Source organism: Cervus elaphus, chromosome 1, assembly GCF_910594005.1.
Source record: "Cervus elaphus chromosome 1, mCerEla1.1, whole genome shotgun sequence".
Lineage (NCBI taxonomy): Eukaryota > Metazoa > Chordata > Mammalia > Artiodactyla > Cervidae > Cervus > Cervus elaphus.
In genome coordinates this window covers 89,777,614-89,796,330 of record NC_057815.1, presented here as the reverse complement: position 1 = coordinate 89,796,330, position 18,717 = coordinate 89,777,614, and the positions used below count along the sequence as shown (strand labels likewise).

Here is an 18,717-nt window from a genome sequence, read left to right as displayed (position 1 = left end):
AACCTCAAGTAGTTTCTTAAACTTAGTTGCAATGTGGGATCTGAAAACACACAGGTGAACACTTTGTACTTCATTACATTAAGATCCATTTGTCTGCTTTACACTTGGAGTTAAGCTTGGAATGGTTAGTTGAATTTGCAACACCACACATTGGGCATCTGGAAAATACTGGTTTTTCAAGTTCTGAAGCTCTTTCAAGTGTTGACAAATTTCATAACATAATATCAAAAAATCACATTCATTAATTTCATCACCAGTCTCACTAGAAAAGCCTTTAAATACTGGGAAGCTTCGAGCACAAAAATCTGCTGAATACCCAACTCCAAACAATGATAGTTTGTTAGTCATTCTGTCAAGTGAAAATGATGTCCCATAAACAAAGCTGCCAGTTCACTGTGCAACTCAAATTATCACAAACTGCTTCTCCTCAAAGTGATCATTGCATTTTGGTTTGCGGCAGAAATGCTCTCTGTGTATTTCTCATTTTGCCACACAGAATGTTAAGAAGATGTATAATCAGTAATCAGGTTTAAGAAAACTGATGATTTTAACTGCTTCATCGAGGACACTCACAAGTAAGCTGGCTCTTCAATTTCTTTTTAACCGAGAGAGTGCAGAGGTGGCGACACCAGCACGTTTGGTGCCACTGTCTACACTGTATTAAGGCACCAGCAGTTTTTACCCACTACTGCTTCTGAACCATTAGTGTGCACATCAACCCGGTAAAAAAAGCAAGTAACACTTCAGTATTGTCAAGAAAGCAGTATTCACCTTGTGGATCCACAGGGGTCCACAGACCACACAGATGTTGAAAAGGCTGCACTAGGATGATTTCAGTGCAGAGACTCCTATCACAGAACAGAAGGGCAAACACCTCATCTAGAGTCCAAGCCCTGTGTTCAGAACTAGGAATTCTGAAAACATCTGAGCCAAAAAACGACCTACAGGGAAGCCTCTCTGTCAGGCCTTGGGGCCCACACCTGGGCAGCTGACTAGTGTGACGGGAGGACCCTGAAGAATGACTGAGACGTGCTCACCAGGTTGGCCAGCTGGTCAAGGACTTCATTGATTTGCTGACTGTACACAAGTCCAATATGGGACTTTCCCATCAGGCGCCTCACCTTCTTCCGGATGTCATTCTTATTTACCTGGAAAACCAAAACAGGACCTTAATAACCAAGAGTGACAGCAGGGTATTTTCTCCACTGGATCAAGTCATGTCTTCACGTTGAGAGAGGCCGGGAGAACAGGCGGAGGAAAAACCCAGGAACTCATTCTCAAAACAACTCTCTTCTACCCACCAGGTCCTTTCAGAACAAGACTCTTCTACTTGGGAACACAGTTCTCTCCCATGGCTATAAAAATCAAATATAACCAAGTCAAACTAGAATCTGCCATTCATTACTTTTCTAATGAGCAGTGCTTTTTACATCTATGGGAAAGTCTACATGATGAAGGACTAGTGCTGAAAAGTAAATTCTGAGCATCCTCTCTAAGGTTTCAGAATCTACTACTTTAAAAACAATTCTTTTTCCACTGAATCCTGTGGGGAGTTCTACAGGCATCCTAAAACTGTTCAGTAAAGGAAGCCCATTGAAAATTCAAAAGAAACAAGTGGCATGCCATCATCCATCCCCTTTATAACACTCCCCAGCACACAGTAGCCTGGCTGCTTCAGAGAAGGGGATAAATGAGCTGCAGAGAGGCCTCAGACCTTCAGTGAGGAAGAGGGCCCTAGCAGGACGCCCTGACTGCTTCCCGACTGCCTTGTCCTCAGCATTGGCAGTAGCTGGGCCTAAGCAAAACCAACGCTACCTTCATCAGAAGCATGTACGAGATGAGGTTGTGCAAGAGTGTGGCCAGCAGACGGTCTTCATCATCCTCCAGGCGCTTCCGGTCATGTTCTCCCAGGGACAGGTACCTGAATGGGAGACCAGGGCACGTCAGCCCCCAGGTGGGAGGATGCAGAATTAACGGGGAAGGGGCCAAATTTGCCTTTTACAAGGGTTTATAAACCTCGCACCTGTCTATCATTTCCTGGGGACCCTGGTCCATGCCCATTCCTTCTCTCTCCAACATCACAGCATCTAAGAACGCGTCTTCCCAGAACTGCATTTGGTCCCATAAAGTAGAACGCTCTTTGCCTGTGTGGAAGAGAGGGTTTCTGAGGGGCTTATATAACATATAAAGAAGGCGGCTGCCAAACTAAGATAAAGAGTCAATTCCAGCAAGGAAGGGAGTCTTCACAAATTCCAGAGCAAAGAAAACAGCAGACTTGCCACCCCAGATCCAGCATTCCTGCCACCAGCCCCGGCTGCCTCCAAGTGAGGCCCAATCCCTCCCAAGGAGGAGGGATGAACAGCACACACAGAAAGGTGGTTACTTATAGAAAAGGTCTCCATAGCAGCGTCCTCTAACTGGTCCCACATCGATCCTTTGTCCCTTCCTGCCAGTTTGTGAGCAGGAAGGACCACGGTAGCAAGAAAGTAAAAGAAGACAGAAAGATAGACTGTTGATTAACACCAAGCTTCAGTCTCTTCTAGTGTTCCCCCACTGCTTTCCTCTCTCCAGACCCAGACGGCCGCCAGCTTCAGATATAAACACGCCCTCTCACATCCGCACTGAGATCAGCCAACGGCCATGCAGCTCCTTGCCGGGTGCCACCCTCTTCCCTGGCCGGGGCCTGCTTCCTTCCTGTGCAAGGGGCCTTCTCGGTCTGCTGCTCACCTAGGAGTCCCTCGTAGAGGTAGACTCGCTGGCTGACATCTTCAGAAGAGCGAACTGGGCTGCCCACCAGCTTCTCCTTTACACTTGGCTTCAAGCTATGGGCTTTACCCTAGAGAGAAGAGGCAACAGGTCAGCTGCCCAAAGCACCAAGGGACTGGGGCAAAGTAAACCCAGCAGCTTATAAGAGAGGCTCACACATTGGTCACCATAATTAGCCACATGTATTCCAGAGGCCCTGCCTTGGTCACTCTGCTCGCCTCAATCAGAACTCAATCTGGGACTTCCCTGGTGGTCCAGTGGTTAAGAATCCACCTGCCAATGCAGGGGACACGGGTTTGATCCTTGGTCTGGGAAGATTCCACATGCCACGGGGCAACTAAGCCTGTGTTCCCTAAAGTCCATGCACCGCAACTAGAGAAAAAGCCTTCACTCAGCAAAGACCCAGCACAGCCAAAAATAAATAAAAGAAACCTTTTAAAAAAGAAGTCGACTTGATAATACTGCTTTCTGTTACTGCCTCCCAAAACATGTAATCGAGCTTTCATTTTTACTTATTTTTACTACCTTGTTTCTAGAAGACTCTTTACTCTTAAAAATTAGACAAATTCTCTGTAGCAGAGTGACACAGTGAAAAGAATACTGGGTTTAAACTGAGAATAACCAAGAATCAGATCCCTGCCTCTTACTAGTTGTGTGATCGTTGGTACAAAACTTATTCGCTTCTCAGACTTATTTTCTTCATCTGTAAAAGGAAGATTATAATACCCACTCAACAGGACTATTCCAGGGACCAAATGAGAAAAGACATGTAAATCACGCATAGTGCCTGGCACACGTGCGTGTGCTATGTCGCTTTGGTCGTGTCCGACTCCTTGCGACCCCCTGGACTGTAGCCCGCCAGGCTCTTCCGTCCATGGGATTCTCCAGGCAAGAACGCTGGAGTGGTTGCCATGCCTTCCTCCAGGGGAATCTTTCCGACTCCCACGTCCCTTACACCTCCTGCACCGACAGGCAGGTTCTTTACCACTGGCACAAGGCTGGTATTTGACAAATGTTAATGTTTTCTCTCTTACCATCTCTTAGAAATATCTTCCCACATAAAAATACCACTTTATCTGCCACTTCCACAACATTAGGCTTTATGTTCATTCGGGAAAGATTTTCAGCTGGGGAAGGGGTAGCTCTCACGCCCACTTCACAACACGTGAGGCAGCATAAGCAGAAGCAGCCTCCAATCAGAGGGTCCTGGGCAATAAATACCTAACAAGTGTGTCCAAAGGCCAGCTGCCTGGTTCACAGCCCAAGACTTTTTTCGGGGAGCTGTATTACCTTAATATAAAGTTATTTCTTGCCAAAACAGCCTATTTTTTTGAGCCAAGAAATTTAGGTCACTGCTCTCGGCAACCCGACTGCAGGAAGCGCCCTTACCCAGCAGCACAGGACAAGTGAGCATCTGTCCCGGGAAGGTGCCAGGAAGAGGAGCCCACAGCTGAGTGGCTTCTTGCAAGACAGCTACAGCACAGCACATACCTCAGCCTCCAGAACAGAAGCACACTAGAGGGATCTGAGGTGCTCTTAATTACAAGGGTCTGCTTGGACTCAGGGCCAGTTACAGTCCAGGAGCTTGAACGGCTCTGCTGACTCAATCCTACCCCACCCTCCACTCTGGGATGTTACTGGCTCTGTCAGAAGCAGGGCTACACAGGGCCCTGGGGTGAGAGTGGTCACCAGGGCTGCATGATTTATTACATTTAAACTTCCTCTCCCATTCTCCCCACAGACCAAAGGTGAGGACCTCTGAGCTCAGGCGGAGAACACCCATCCTCAGCTCTGCCTAACCACATGGCGAGTGTCAGAACCCTTAACGCTGCCCGTGGACGCCTGTATACACTGCAGGGCGGTGTGTCTACAGACAGGGTCTAAAAAGAACTCTAATTCCAGCTGAGCACTGGCTTACTGTATAACCTAGGGCAAGATCTTTTTTTTTCCCTCACCTATCAGAAGAGATTGGTCATAGCAATATACAGAACTGCAAACTTCTTGAGAAGGGGAATCATGCCTTGTCATCCCTGATTCTTTGTTACAGAATCTGGCATTTAGTCAATCACTTAATAGATGTTTATTCATGAAGGAAAGCTTTGAATAACTGTTAGGAATACATGAAAATGAAATGCTATTTTAAGGTGCTACAAAAACAAAGCAGTGACCAGAATAAAAACAGGCTGACTGGGACAAAATGAGAGCCGCAGTTGCCCTGACATGGCCACAAAGGCATCACTTTGTTTATTTTAAACATGGGGGTTACTGCCACATAGGAGTCGAAGCCCTTATGTCACTGGGCAGGAAGCCTAACTCATCAATGATTCAGGAGACAGTTCTCAAAGTCCCAGAGCATGGCATCGGATGACTCTGAAAAGAGCTAATTTAAGAAACATTTTCCTGAGGGTCAGATATACGAAGGTTATCCATGCCTTCCTTCCCTTTTGCCTCCTAACTGTCAACCTTTTCTAACCTAGCCCCATCCCAGTGAACAGTGCTTACGAAGATGGCACTGGTGGCGGGGCTGGTCTCGATCTCACTGTCAGACAAGGTGCCCCGAGAGCCTGCCAAGTGGGCGCTGCCCTCGCCGCCTGGGCCGTCGCCCGCGCTGCTGCTGAGGTCGCTGTCTGCTCCCAGGGTCTCTCCGGAGCTGTTGCTCACCTGCAAAGGAAGAAAGCTGCTAAGGGGTCTCCCCAGGGGTGCGTCGCAGAGATGCCAAGCTTGTTAGAGCTCTCTGCTGCCATGAAGAAAAAAAAGGACCCAGCCTCAAAGGCGTGTTAAGACAGCCTCCAGAAGTACCTTCTTTACAAGAGGAGGAGGAGCCCTGGGTGAAATCTTGGGTCTGATCCCATGAACAAAGACCCATGACAGGTACACGTCTCCACCAAGAGAACCAAGCTGACCTGAGACTAAGAACAGCCTCCACAGGAGAGAGGAAACCCCCTTCTTCCAAAGGGGGACGCACACCCCGCCCACCAAGGTGCCAGCCTGGTGTTCCCCTACCACGGTGCTAACTTCAGAGTCCTGACTTGAGCTTCGGATCATCACGGCGGGACTCACACCGATGACAGAGTCTGGATCAGTCCTCTGAAACAAGACACGCGGACTCAGACACAGTAGGGAGGTGGCCCATCCACTCTCAGCTTCCCTAAGAAACACTGTATCTTGTTCCTCCTCCCATCCCCACCCTTCTATTGTCATCCCTGGATAGGTCATGAGAAATCAGCTCTTCTTCCTGAATTTAAAATATATATGACTTACAGAATAAGAAAAACAATGAATGTAAAACAAATACATGCTCACTATGGAAAATATATGAAAGAAATAAGGAAATTAAAAAAAAAAAAGCCATAAACTTACCACCCACATTAATCACTGTTATTAAGTCTTTAGCATACTTCCTTTCAGTCTTTCCTATGTATATTTTAAAAGTAAAGTCTGAATCACACTGTATGTAGCTTTGTAAACACTTTCCCATGTCACTAAATTTTTGAAAATACAGTCATTAATGGAGACTAATATTTTTGGGCTCCAAAATCACTGCAGATGGTGACTGCAGCAATGAAATTAAAAGATGCTTACTCCTTGGAAGGAAAGTTATGACCAACCTAGATAGCATATTAAAAAGCAGAGACATTACTTTGCCAACAAAGATCCGTCTAGTCAAGGCTATGGTTTTCCCAGTGGTCATGTATGGTTGTGAGAGTTGGACTGTGAAGAAAGCTGAGCACCAAAAAATTGATGCTTTAGAACTGTGGTGTTGGAGAAGACTCTTGAGAGTCCCTTGGACTGCAAGGAGATCCAACCAGTCCATCCTAAAGGAGATCAGTCCTGGGTGTTCATTGGAAGGACTGATGCTGAAGCTGAAACTCCAATACTTTGGCCACCTCATGCGAAGAGTTGACTCATTGGAAAAGACCCTGATGCTGGGAGGAACTGGGGGCAGGAGGAGAAGGGGACGACAGAGGATGAGATGGTTGGATGGCATCACCGACTCGATGGACATGAGTTTGAGTAAACTCTGGGAGTTGGTGATGGACAGGGAGGCCTGGCGTGCTGCAATTCATGGGGCCGCAAAGAGTTGGACATGACTGAGCGACTGAACTGAACTGAATATTGTATTACATGGATACTGCTGCTGCTGCTAAGTCGCTTCAGTCGTGTCCAACTCTTTGCAACCCCATAGACGGCAGCCCACCAGGCTCTCCCGTCCCTGGGATTCTCTAGGCAAGAACACTGGAGTGGGTTGCCATTTCCTTCTCCAATGCATGAAAGTGAAAAGTGAAAGTGAAGTTGCTCAGTCGTGTCTGACTCTTAGACCCCATGGACTGCAGCCCACCAGGCTCCTCTGTCCCTGGGATTCTCCAGGCAAGAATACTGGAGTGGGCTGCCATTGCCTTCTCCAATGCATGCATGCATGCTAAGTCACTTCAGTCCTGTCCGACTCTGTGCGACCCCATTGACGGCAGCCCACCAGGCTCCCCTGTCCACAGGATTCTCTAGGCAAGAACGCTGGACTGGGTTGCCATTTCCTTCTCCGTTACATGGATATATTACACTTATTTCATCATTCCTCTGCGACTGGATATTCATGATGTTTCAAGGTTGTCTTTTTGTTTCGGTCTTAAAGAAGTATTCTGAGATAGCGAACTGTGAATGCTCACGATTCTGAACAAGGCTGTCACAAACCTGGGAACCGGATGTCAGGCTCACACCACTGTCTGCGCTGACCTGGGACTTTTTCTCGTCGGTCTCACCAAGGTCAAAGGTGGGTTTGATTACGTCAGGCCCTGAGGAGGGGAAGACTTGTGTTACTCGGCATACAGGCGAGGGGGCAGGCTGGCCAAGGGAGTGGGACAGAGGCACGGCCTGGTCCCAGACCTGTTCCATGTGTCCCAGTCACCTTTCCAGGGACTGCCACTCACTCGGGCCCCGCTGGAAAAAGAAGTCCCCAGATGCCTTAAGAACTAGGTAGGGGAAAATTAGACCTGGTCTCAAGGGGTTCTGCAGCCATCTTCTCAACTTGAGAAGACTCTGACCGAATCACCCTAAGGAGGAAAAGTTACACAAACAAACCACGCTCCACTGCACTCAGGGTCAGCGCTTCACTGGGGCTGGAGAGCCTTTAAGGGGCCCCCAGTCACTGTGCTTTCCCAAAAATGTGTCTGAAGGGACCAGAGCAGGAGGAGCCCAGGGAGATTAAACAGCACTAGCTGTTTCCGTGGACACTGCCCACCCCCCCAGCTTCTAGTTCGAGGTTAAAAGGCACCCCCGTCTTTCCCGCCCATCCACAATGGTATGGCAGAAGGACAGAATGACAGAAAGCGAGAAAGCGTGCCTAGGCAAGCCACCAGAGAGAGTCGGGAAGCTGCAGACTCAACACGGAGGGACAGCAACCATCTCTGCCAACTGTGCCCACAGGCCTTCCAGTGGGTGCGGGAGATTCAGCCAATGAGGGGCGCTGAAGTAGGCAAACGTTCTCCCCACCAACTCTGGGGCAACAGAGAACCCAGCTCTGGGGGCCTTTACGCAGCGGATGCCCTGATCACCGCCTGGTTTACCACAAGGGGAAGGGGCAGAAGCAGCCTACAAGCACATACCTAGGCGTCACACACCACCTACCTGCTTTCGTTCCAAATACCCCCCTAAGAACAAATTTGGGTTGGGGCTGACCAAGGGAGCCTGCCCCGACTGGGCCTGGGGAGTTGGCAGGTATGGGAGACTTGGGAACGGGAAGGGGCATTTGTTCCTTACTCTGTTTTTCCAAAGCTTTTTGCTTTTTCACTTCCTGGTGCTTGCTCCACAATTCTACCCCAGATGCAATGTAAGCAGGAGAGAAAGACAGAGAGAGTCAGAGGCTGGTCAGACAGATGAAATGGAAACCCCACCCACCCAAGGTGCTTCCGTCTCAGGCACAGGACTACAAATCAAGAGATCGAGAGAGATCTTCATTGAGGGGAGGAGGGGGGTGAAACATCAAGAGATCTAATGCCTTCCCCCCCGCCGCCCAACTCAAGAACTAAATTCCTTTCCTCATCTCAATGCGTCAGTAAAAATCCTTCCGAATATCAGAGCTGGAGAAGCCTTTAATAAAGCTCCTTCATTCTGGTGCGAGGAAGCTGATCCCAAAGAGGCTGAAGCGCTTGCCCAAGATCACGTAACCCTGGACCAAGGGAAACTTCCACCACAGTGTGCTCTCTGTGCCAAGTGAGCCGGGCACCAGCAAATTTTAAAGATTCCAGATCAGACAGACGATCACCTCGTGCAGCCAAAGGGTCTCAGAAGCATCAGCACAAATCTGGGTGCTTCCCTGGGTTGGACAGAGGCCACCTGTGCAGGCTTAGCATCCTTCCCTGTTGCTACCAAAACACCCGCCTTACCCTCAGAATCAGTGCCTGCCCTGCCAGAAGACCCACCTTAGCCAGTAGAGGTGGACAGAGAACCCTAAATGGTCAAGAAGAGCATCTTAGTAGGGGTAGAGAAGAGGGAATAGTCATCACGGCAATTCTTTTCTTGAAAGAACTATAAAGTCTACTTGGTCCAATCTCCTTGCTTCCCAGGTGAGGAGATACAGACCCTGAAAGGGAAGCGATCTGTCCAAAGTCATTTTCTTTGCTGGGGGCTGATCTAGGATTAAAACTCCAGATCTCCAGACTGGTGGGTCAGTCAGTTTCTAGAGCGTCACAACAGATAGGAGATAGACTTTGCTGGCTGCCTCGAGGAAAGTATTTTGCCAGCTAGAGAAGGCCAGGTTTCTAAAAAGGAAACTGGCTCCGCATTACCATTTAAGGGAGTAAAAGTTATTGGCTCATGGATGTGGCAAAAACACGCTTCAGTTAGAAGCATGTTCCCCAGGGATCTAGAACCAGAAAGAGAGAGATACCATCTAGATGAGTCCAGGTCAGGTGGCAAGTGAGTCAGACAGACGCCCCGAGAGCTCATCAAGGCACTGCCTCAGTGGGAATGGAGAAACACCACACATAAAGCTAGCGCTAGTATCAAGTCCACTGAGGAAGAGCTGACTCAGAACTCTGCACCTCAAGGTCTAGAACCCAGGGAGATAGGGTGGCCGGACATGCCCCAGAGGAGCAAGTCCAAGGGCAGTGTGATGGCTGGATGGGGGTGGAAACTGGCTGTAGAGACCCAGACAATCACAGTGTCGCAGCCCAGAGATGCATCTATAAACTGCCTTACAGCTTCTAGGAGCTCTCCACTATGTGAAGCAATCCCAATGTTAATAAGAGAGGGGGGGATGGGGAGTCCAGCTCAGACTCCAGCCAGAGGTCTGGGGGGTCCAGGGGGCCCCCTAAGCAAAACTCCCACTCTTCCTTTGAGGCTCAGGTGAGGGTGGCTGTAAACAAAGCATAAGGGATAGAGAAGTATAAAGAGACATGGCTAGAAATGGACACAAATCTGTCCCCCTGTCTGGAAAGCAAAGCATGGGGAAGAGAGAGGCGGGATTCTGGATGAATTGAAAGGAGGCAGGGACACTGAAGAAGCCAGAACTCCTCCAGCTCACTCAACACGTGATACACACCAATGGATGCCACAAAGTTCTCTTCCTTTAGACTTCTGGTGTCCAGCTCCTTGGGACTCTTTCCTGGGGCACTTGGTGCCCGAGGTCCCAGCTGGGGGACCCTCAGCTGTGCCATGGCCTTTGGGTCCCCCCGCCCAGCCAGGCCAGGATCCTTGCCAACCGGTGTACTGATGCTCTCTGTGGGACTTCTCTTCCGCTTGTCTGGTTCTGAGGAAAAGATGAAACACACGAAGAGGTCAAAAGAGACAGAGAGGACTTCCCTGGTGGCCCAGTGGCTAAGACCCCGAGCTCCCAAAGCTGGGGGCTCGCGTTCGATCCCTGGTCAGGGAACGAGATCCCACATGCTGCAACTGAGACCATCTTTGCGCAGCCAAATAAGTAAATGTTTCTTTTTTTAAAAAAAGAGAGAGTCCAGGTGTGGAATGAGGTGGGAGAAGCGAGGACAGAGGAGAAGGTGGAAGGGAAAAAGTGCAGAGAAAGAAAAGCAAGCCTCGTTCTCTGCCCCAACAGCAGAATACCCGCTGCATAAAGACATGCGCTAGAAAAGAAAAGCCCAGAGCCTCACAGGAAGCAGCCTGGCACTGGGAATCCTGTCAAGGGGCCGGGTTCCTTCTCTGCGGACAGCATGCCGCCCTGCTGGTCCCACCCCTACCTTTACTGTAGTAGTGGGTCTGGGCGATCTCCAGAAGCCCGAAGATGCTGGCCATGCCACCCAGGCCGGCGTGGGCGAAGGACTGCTCCAGACTGAGGACCGTGCACTTGAGCAGGTCCAACATGCCCTTGTACACCTTCCGGCTGATCTCCTGCAACGACAGCCCAGGGCCGAGAGTGGGCACCGCTGTCTCCAGGGAGGCGGCCCCGCCCCTTCTCCCCAGGCGGCCCCCGGCCCCCAGCACTGACCACGTCCGGGATGATGTCCTGCCGGGCCTCGTCCTCGGACTGCGCCGTGCGGTTCAGCTTGCTCAGGACGAAGACGCGCAGCTGCTCGCTCTCCAGCAGCCGCCGCACCTTCTTCATGTTGAGCCAGCCGACGCCCTGGCCGTCCAGCACGCCGTGCACCACCTCCTTCAGGAACTGCTGGTTCTCACTGGGGGGTGGTCCACACACCACTTTTGGGGTCAGCGGCTCCTTGGCAGAGCATCCCCCACTTTCACCAGACTAGATGTTTGCCGCCAGGGGGCAAAAACACGAAGCCACTTTCCAAAGCACTGCGAAGGCCACCCCTGCGAAGCCCACCCCTCCAGACGGCCGGGTGGGCCCAAGGACCCAGCAGTGGTCCCACCCTCCTCCACACCACAAGCGACGGCTGCCTCAAGGGGGCCGAGTCAGAGTGGGAAGGGATTCCACCTCTCTCTCTCTCTTCAGTACCCCTCATGTTTGGTACAGGAATCACTACCTCCATCTGAGAACCTTTTAAACAGCTCTGGGGACTTCTTGGGCATGCCCAACACAAGGGGCCCAGGTTCGATCCCTGGTCAGGGCACTAGATCCCATATGCTGCTACTGGGGAGTTCATGTACCACAACTAAGGATCCCACGTGACAGTGAAGATCAAAGGTCCCGAGTGCTACAACTAAGCCCAGCACAGCCAAATAAATAAGTCAATATTTACACAGGAAACAAAACAAAACAGTGCTGCCCTTTATTACCTAGAATTGCTGGATCGACCCTGAGGTGACGGAGGCTCTCTTTTCACGGTTGGGCTGTGTTTAATGACTGACGATTTCTGGTCCACTAAGGCCCGCCTGTTTCCTGCGGTCAGGAAGGCAGAAGGAGACGGGCGTCACTCCTGGGGGTCCAGGAGCGAGGGTCAGCACAGCCCCCCGGGGCAGCCATGCTCTGCACCCATTCCCTGGAAGGACTGGGTGCGGGCAGCCCCGGGGTGTCACACACACACAGGTGGAGACCAGCCACGTGGAGAAGGTGGGGATGGAGACTCAGGCCGCTCCACATGCACCAGCAGCACGCCCCACGGGCAAGCACGGGGGGGCAGGGCAAGGCGGGCCACTCGCGTGATGCCGCTTGCTCCGGGAGGAGGATGGCCCTCAGGCAGGCACAGGAGATGCTAGGAGAAAAAAGATCATGCAGAGCTCACGGGCAAGACCCACCTTCACCACTCCCGGGGCCGGCTTCAGTAACAATCTCCATTAGAGTATTTAGCCCAAATACTGGGACACAAAATACACAATTAGTAGGTGCACCATGATACCACCACCCTGCACCCCATGATGGAGCTGTCAGTCAGATCGTCTGAGCATCCTCCCGAAGCTTAGTGCATGTGACCTTCGTTCTCGGGCACCTCCAGAGGCTGGAAGCCAAGTGGCCAAGGGGAACAAACCCAGGCTCTGGGGAAGACTGTCCTAAGACTATGGCCTCTCCGAACCAGAGGCAGGGGAATGACACCAGGAGCCTTTAGGTACTCAACGGACGCATGCATGAGAGCGAGCTGTTTCATGAAACATCCAGCACAGGGGTCCAGAGGGCCCACAGGGAGGCAGAGGGAAGCGCCCCAGTGTGTCGATGGCATCATGGGGAGGGGGTGGGGCTGAGGACGGGAGCGGGTGGGCGGGACGAGTGCGGCGGATGGAGTGAAGCGCCGGCATGGCATGCGATGAGAGCGTGGACACCTGTCCCCAGCAGCTGTGTCACACGAGAGCCAGCAACGCTGCCGCCTTTCCATCCCTAACCTGCCCGCCTGGGCCGATCTGCCCTGCAGGCCTGGTGAGCTCCCTACACACACCCCTAGCCGTGATGTCCTTCTGCCCATCTACCCTATGCTCCCATCCCCACCAAAGAACGTTCCTAAGATCCCTAACATTTACTAACTGGTGAGGAGACAGGTCACTTAGAAAATACACGAAACTGCTGCTCACTGGGCTTTCTTCTTTGATTAAATATTTCAGCACAAACTCCAAAGGAAACAAACAAAAGTCAGAGTACATTCAGAAGAGCCTGTCAAACTGTTGGGAGATCACAATGAAAATCCAATAAGGTCTTAATCGCGCCTCGATGCCAACCAGTGCTACACTCATGGGGCCCTGAGCTGACAGGAAGCCAAAGTAAGAGGTCTCTTGACTCTGTAAACACTGCCAGTCTTTTCACAACCATACCCTGGTGGGCCAGCTCCTTAGGATGGAGTCTGTCCTAAGTCCACGCAGTAGGAACCTGGCAGAAGACTGGTGGTAGCCGACGAGCCCTATGTGGATTATGTGGTTCTGACAAAGGTACCCCTAGGAAGCAGCAGTAATCCCCCAGTTGCCATTATCCTAAATGACATGACAGAGCCTTCTCTTTAGCTACGAAAGACAGTTTCCACCTGAAAACCAGCGAGAACTCATAGGATGTGCGGTGAGAGCCATGAGAAGCGCTGTGTAAGAGGCAACGGCCAGGTCAGATAACTCATCATACACGGGGTTCCTCACAAGCACCCACGGGCCTGAGATATTTCCCGGAGGACCTTGGCTTGGCAGAAGGAGGGCGGTAGTCACCTTTCAGACTGGGGAAGGGTGTGCTCTTCTCTCGGGCTCCTTTGGTGGGCAGCGTGAGGTTTGAGAGGCTGAAGCTGGTGCTGTGGTTCCGATACAGGCTGCCTGTCCAGGGGGGGCGGGCGAGAGCCATGCGTCAGGGGCAGGGGGAAGCATCAGAGCACTCCCCTCCAGGGGCTGGAGCACCACCTCCACCCTCCTCCTCTTCAGATGTAATCCCAGAGTCTCTCACCTAAGCTTAGAAAGGACCATGGCTAACTTAGGGCAAACAAAAGGGCTACTGCCAGGAACGCTCAGAACCCCCAGGAACCACTTTCCCTGGCTGCCTCCCATGGTAACACCCAAGCTTCTCTTGTACTGCCGGCCCAGCACAAACGCCTGGCAGATAATGCACTTCCGGTCTGACGCTGGTACTGTCCCTTCCTGGCTTCTTAAAACAAACAAACAAACCTCACCATCACAATGATCCCCCCATGATGGCCTTCTCTGGCCCCTAGTCTGTCTTTAATCTTGAACTGACACCACCCTCATTTCTGGTAATATTCTCTGTGTACAAGCCAATGTCACATAGATTTCAAGGCATATGTGTGAAAAAATCGTTCCCCCATGCAGAGAAGGTATTAGACACAAATCCCAAATCAAATTTGACCAGAACGTTTCCACGAGATACGTGTACAAGGGTTATGATTTTAATAAAATGATTCCTTTTCAGTTCAACAGGCAGCTGTCTTACCCTGAAACAGACTGAAACCTCCAGGCATAAAGACAATGACTAACCTGTCCCTGTTCTCTGTTGACTTCCCCCAAGAATATCTTATTTGGCATCACTCAAAGGACCTGAGGAGGAGCTTGACAATGCCAACCCAGCCCTATGTCTGAAGTTGTAAGGAACATCTGCCGTGGCCAGGCCCTGCCGGACCGGAGATGGGACCGAGGCGGGCAGGAGCTGAAGGCACTTACTGGCGAAAGACATGATGCCCCCGAAGCCTTCCGTGCTGTTGTTGGAGACGGTGGAGGTGGGCGAGCTTGCTCGAGAGTCCGACTCTGCGTCTGAGTCACTTGCCAGTTTCAAGCTGTTGGGCCGCAGCAGCTTTTGAGCCCTTGAACACACAGGGGCACCTCTGAGCCCCCAGGCAGGGCTGCCAAGTCCTGGGCAGACGGGCCTGACTCTACACTGCACTCCCTTCCCGCAGTCCCTACAGGGCTAGAGCAAAGCACGAGCCTCCGGGGATGCTGGACCTCAAGAGCCTTCGGGCTGCCGGGACTTTCTGGTCCACCCTCGCCCCAGGGCCCACGGGGGTAAGGCCCTTCCCGCATCCGCAGGCTCTCACCGATGGCCACTGACATGCTGGCTGAATCTGGGGGTGTAACTCTCCCCCTGCTCGTCGTCTTCCTCAGGGGGAAAGCCATACTGGGGCTGGAGGCTCGGACTGTCAGAGGCTCGCCGGCGCACTGACTCCTCTCCGGGTTCTGTCTGACGGCTACCTGCGCTGCACTTGCCCACGCCAGGATGCACGGTGGGCAGGGACTTGGGGACGCCTCCTGCCGCCTTCTCATCTGTCTCCGCTGAGTCGGCAGGTTCCTGGGGACATATTAAATACAAAGCAGTCACCTGGCACCTGGGGTGCCTTCCCGTCTTTCTCAGCTGGGCAGGGCCAAGCCAGGCCTGCTAGACTCTGAGCCTGAGGAGTGTGTGAGAAACATCTCCGTGACACCCCTATTCTCTGTGCAGATTATGCACGGGGGAGATCTCAGCTCACTTCTGGGGTCAGACTGTATCTCATAGGCTTTAAACCACAGGCTCTAGGGAGAGGAGGCTAGGGGGAAATGCAGAGAAAGTAGCAAATTAAGCAGACGGTTTCACCCTAGCTTTCCTAACAGAGAGGAGGCCCCCACACCCCAAGTCACAGTTCTCACTCGTCCCCTCCTCCGGGTCGTCACGTACAGAGCTGGCGCCGTGGACGATGGTGCTGGGGCTGCTGCTGGCGGTGGTGCTGGAGCTGGAGCGCAGGGGCGGGTTTTCCTGAGAGCTCTCGCCGTCCGGGCCGGGCTCCTCTGCCGCCTCCTGGTTCTGCAGCTCATCGATCGCCACCTCGCTGGCATCCCCCAGCGCCGCGTGTGTCAGAGGGTCCACGTCTGCCAAGACCCAAGGGGGATATGTCTGGCGGACGTAGAAGCTATCGATGTAAATCAACTACACTCCAATTAAAAGATTAATTTTTGTAATTTTAATTCTTTAAAAAAAAAAAAACCTCAAGGATGGCAGCTGCAGACCTTCCGTCGCAGAGCCCCAAACCCTGCCCCGAGTGGCTAATTTCTCCGATACGTACTAGGAGTATCACCGTTGATGTCGCATTTCATCATCTCGCTGACAAAGTCACCAAGGGAAGAGTAAGAAGAGCTTGAGTCGTCATAATCCATGCTGTCACTCCCGCTGCAGAGGGAGGAGCAAGAAAAACAAAACAGGAGAAATGGGGCAGAGATAAGAATCAGCAACCCGTGTCAGGAAAAATCAACAGAGGAGCACGTGTAACTCAAGATCAGGGAACAAGAGAGAGAATGAGAAAACGAACACAAAATCAACTGAACTATGACCCAAGGCTTCGCGGACTGATGTCTAAACCCTATGAAATCCAGCCACTGTGCTCGCGAGAGTCTCCTAGCCTTCTGAGAACCCTCCTGCCGCTGTAAGGCGCTGCTCACCTGTCATCAGTGGGGTCAGAGTCAGAGTCTCGCTCGGGCGGCACGCTCAGCGCCTCGGCCAGCTGGGAACCACTGTCATATACTCGATAGTGGATGGGCTGCAGCTGGTGGGCGTACCACTTGGGCTTGTCGCCAATCAGGGCTGGATCAAACATGTCTACCCGTGGAGGGAAGAAAGGAGACTCGAGTGGGCAACAGGGGGAGAGAAAGCAAGCAAAATGTAAAAGAAAGATGGGAGAAAGTCTCAAGCGAAGTCAGAATAGCAGGGGCAGCCTGCAGACTGGCAGAGGAGAGCGCAAAAGGAAGAGCCATCAGGAGGACAAAACAGGAGGTGGGGCGGCACAGAGCGACGGGGACTCACTGTTGTGAATCCGCTGGAAGGCGTAGTTGGTGGGGTTCAGGATCCACTCTCCAAAGTACTCCACGGCCTGAGTCCTGGCCAGTTTCTCAGCAAAAGGAGTCTGCCGGGGGCGTGAGGCTAGAAAGGAGCTGGCTTGGAAAGCCACCACGGGCCGGGGGAAGAGACGCAGGGTGCGTGTGTGCATCTGAAAGCCCTGTAGCACGTTGGGGGAGTTGAAGAAACGGACCATGGCCACTCTGGAGAAGAAGGGGACAGTGAGCTGACCCGAGTCCCACGCCCTGCGGAGCAAGGGTCCCCACGACCCGAGGCCTCAGACCACCTCCCGAGGTCATCATTTAACAGGCTTCCAACAGCCAGGGGAGAGATGTCTTAAAGAATCATCAACCCGCTTCTGCACCCAAGGCCTAAAAGGCCTGAGAATATGATGAACCATTTACTCTGCTTTAACTAAGGTGGCAAATAAAACTAGATATTACCCAAATTTTATAAATAATCTCTGGGCTCAGGGAAGTAATCTGCCCCAAGGTCACTGAGTGAGGAGGGACCAATTTAAGAGCTTGTGACTGTCTGGTTGGCTTGCGTGTACCTGGTTGCGACATCCACCGAATCCACATCATTGCCGTAGATGAGTGGGTTGAACTCGGTGGAAGGTGTGGACTGAAGGTCATTAGAAGGCCTTCCCAGGAGAAGGGGGATCTCCTGGCCCTCGTGGAATTTCTCCAGATTGAGGATGGGTTGGGTGTTGAGACTCATGCTGGCAAGGGCCTGCGGAACAAGAAGAAGTCCCTCACAGATGGCTGAGTCCTGGGCGGCCAGCCAAAGTCAATTCCTAGGAAAGAGCCTTCATCTCTGAAACAAGAATCCAAAGACTTTAACCTTTAGAAAACAATCTGAATTACGAAATCTTCAGCTTAAACCAATCTGATCAAGGCCACCTGATCAAACCTGAGGTCCAAGGCGATAGTTTTCAAATTTGTTTCAGCTATGAAACCTTGTTTTTCAGTTGAGATCTAGGTGGGAACATAAACAGTTGAAACCTATAAAAGTAAAGCTTCTCTGAAGGACATGAGGAACCTAGAGCCTCATAGCTCAGTGGTCCTGATCTAAATCAATCCTCAGGGGCTCCACGGGCCAGTTTGAAAACCACTGGTTTATACCAGCAGTGTTTGGTTTTTTTTATCAGCTAATTTTGGGGGGCTGCACTGGGTCTTTGTTGCTGCATGTAGGCTCTCTCTAGTGTGGGGAGGAGGCTGCTCACTGCTGGGGCTTCTCCGGTTACAGTGTGGGCTCCAGGGCACATGGGCTTCAGTAGCGGCATGCGGAATCTTCCCCAGCCAGGGACTGAACCCATGTGCCCTGCATTGGCAGACAGATTCTTAACCACCGCACCACCAGGGCAGTCCCAGCAGGGTTTCTTCAATGTTACGAGCATAGGAATCACCTGGGGACGTGGCTGCATGCAGATTCTGATTCAGTATGTCAGAGGTGATTCTACACGTTTAACAAGCCCAGGTGATACTGATGCTGCTGGTCCAGGGACCTCACTTTGAGTGACAGGGGTCAGAATACAGGATCTGTGAGGCCAGGGATCTTAGCTCATATGAACATGTAAAGTACAATTCTGACTGTACTTCTCCATCTCATTAGTCATACTAAAGCAATCATTGAGAATGAAAACACAGCAAAGGAAGACAGCTAGAGAACCTTCTGAACTTGCTATCCTCACCACACTCTGCAGTTACCACACATCATATTGCATCAGCAGTGATGGAGCCAAGTGACAGAAAGAGAGGGATGACACAAAATGACTCATTTAAATCCAAACGGATTTCACCTAGAGGTATTGCTAAATAACTGAGACAACA

The 18,717-nt window shown here is 51.5% G+C and overlaps 1 protein-coding gene across 50 annotated transcripts in view; it reads right to left on the bottom strand.

Annotated features, from left to right (window-relative positions):
• Window positions 1-18,717, bottom strand: part of MADD (MAP kinase activating death domain) — a 38,660-nt gene that overhangs the window by 10,827 nt on the left and 9,116 nt on the right. For 4 of the 50 annotated variants that reach the window (XR_006342609.1, XM_043911167.1, XM_043911413.1 and 1 more), the window contains exons 8-29: window positions 17,439-17,617; window positions 16,853-17,088; window positions 16,492-16,648; window positions 16,119-16,222; window positions 15,734-15,924; window positions 15,120-15,370; window positions 14,749-14,888; window positions 13,792-13,893; window positions 12,412-12,471; window positions 11,953-12,055; window positions 11,204-11,390; window positions 10,956-11,106; window positions 10,304-10,510; window positions 8,521-8,574; window positions 7,456-7,556; window positions 5,770-5,853; window positions 5,269-5,427; window positions 2,728-2,836; window positions 2,384-2,446; window positions 2,024-2,144; window positions 1,816-1,921; window positions 1,038-1,148 (exon numbers count right to left, since the gene is read on the bottom strand). Coding sequence is in view for 49 of the 50 variants with exons in the window: in XM_043911167.1 (XP_043767102.1) it covers window positions 1,038-1,148; window positions 1,816-1,921; window positions 2,024-2,144; window positions 2,384-2,446; window positions 2,728-2,836; window positions 5,269-5,427; window positions 5,770-5,853; window positions 7,456-7,556; window positions 8,521-8,574; window positions 10,304-10,510; window positions 10,956-11,106; window positions 11,204-11,390; window positions 11,953-12,055; window positions 12,412-12,471; window positions 13,792-13,893; window positions 14,749-14,888; window positions 15,120-15,370; window positions 15,734-15,924; window positions 16,119-16,222; window positions 16,492-16,648; window positions 16,853-17,088; window positions 17,439-17,617 (2,976 nt within the window). In the remaining variant the exon portion in view is untranslated. The remainder of the gene's footprint in view (window positions 1-1,037; window positions 1,149-1,815; window positions 1,922-2,023; window positions 2,145-2,383; window positions 2,447-2,727; window positions 2,837-5,268; window positions 5,428-5,769; window positions 5,854-7,455; window positions 7,557-8,520; window positions 8,575-10,303; window positions 10,511-10,955; window positions 11,107-11,203; window positions 11,391-11,952; window positions 12,056-12,411; window positions 12,472-13,791; window positions 13,894-14,748; window positions 14,889-15,119; window positions 15,371-15,733; window positions 15,925-16,118; window positions 16,223-16,491; window positions 16,649-16,852; window positions 17,089-17,438; window positions 17,618-18,717) is intronic. The other 46 variants (XM_043911557.1, XM_043911293.1, XM_043911312.1 and 43 more) reach the window with 27 other exon arrangements.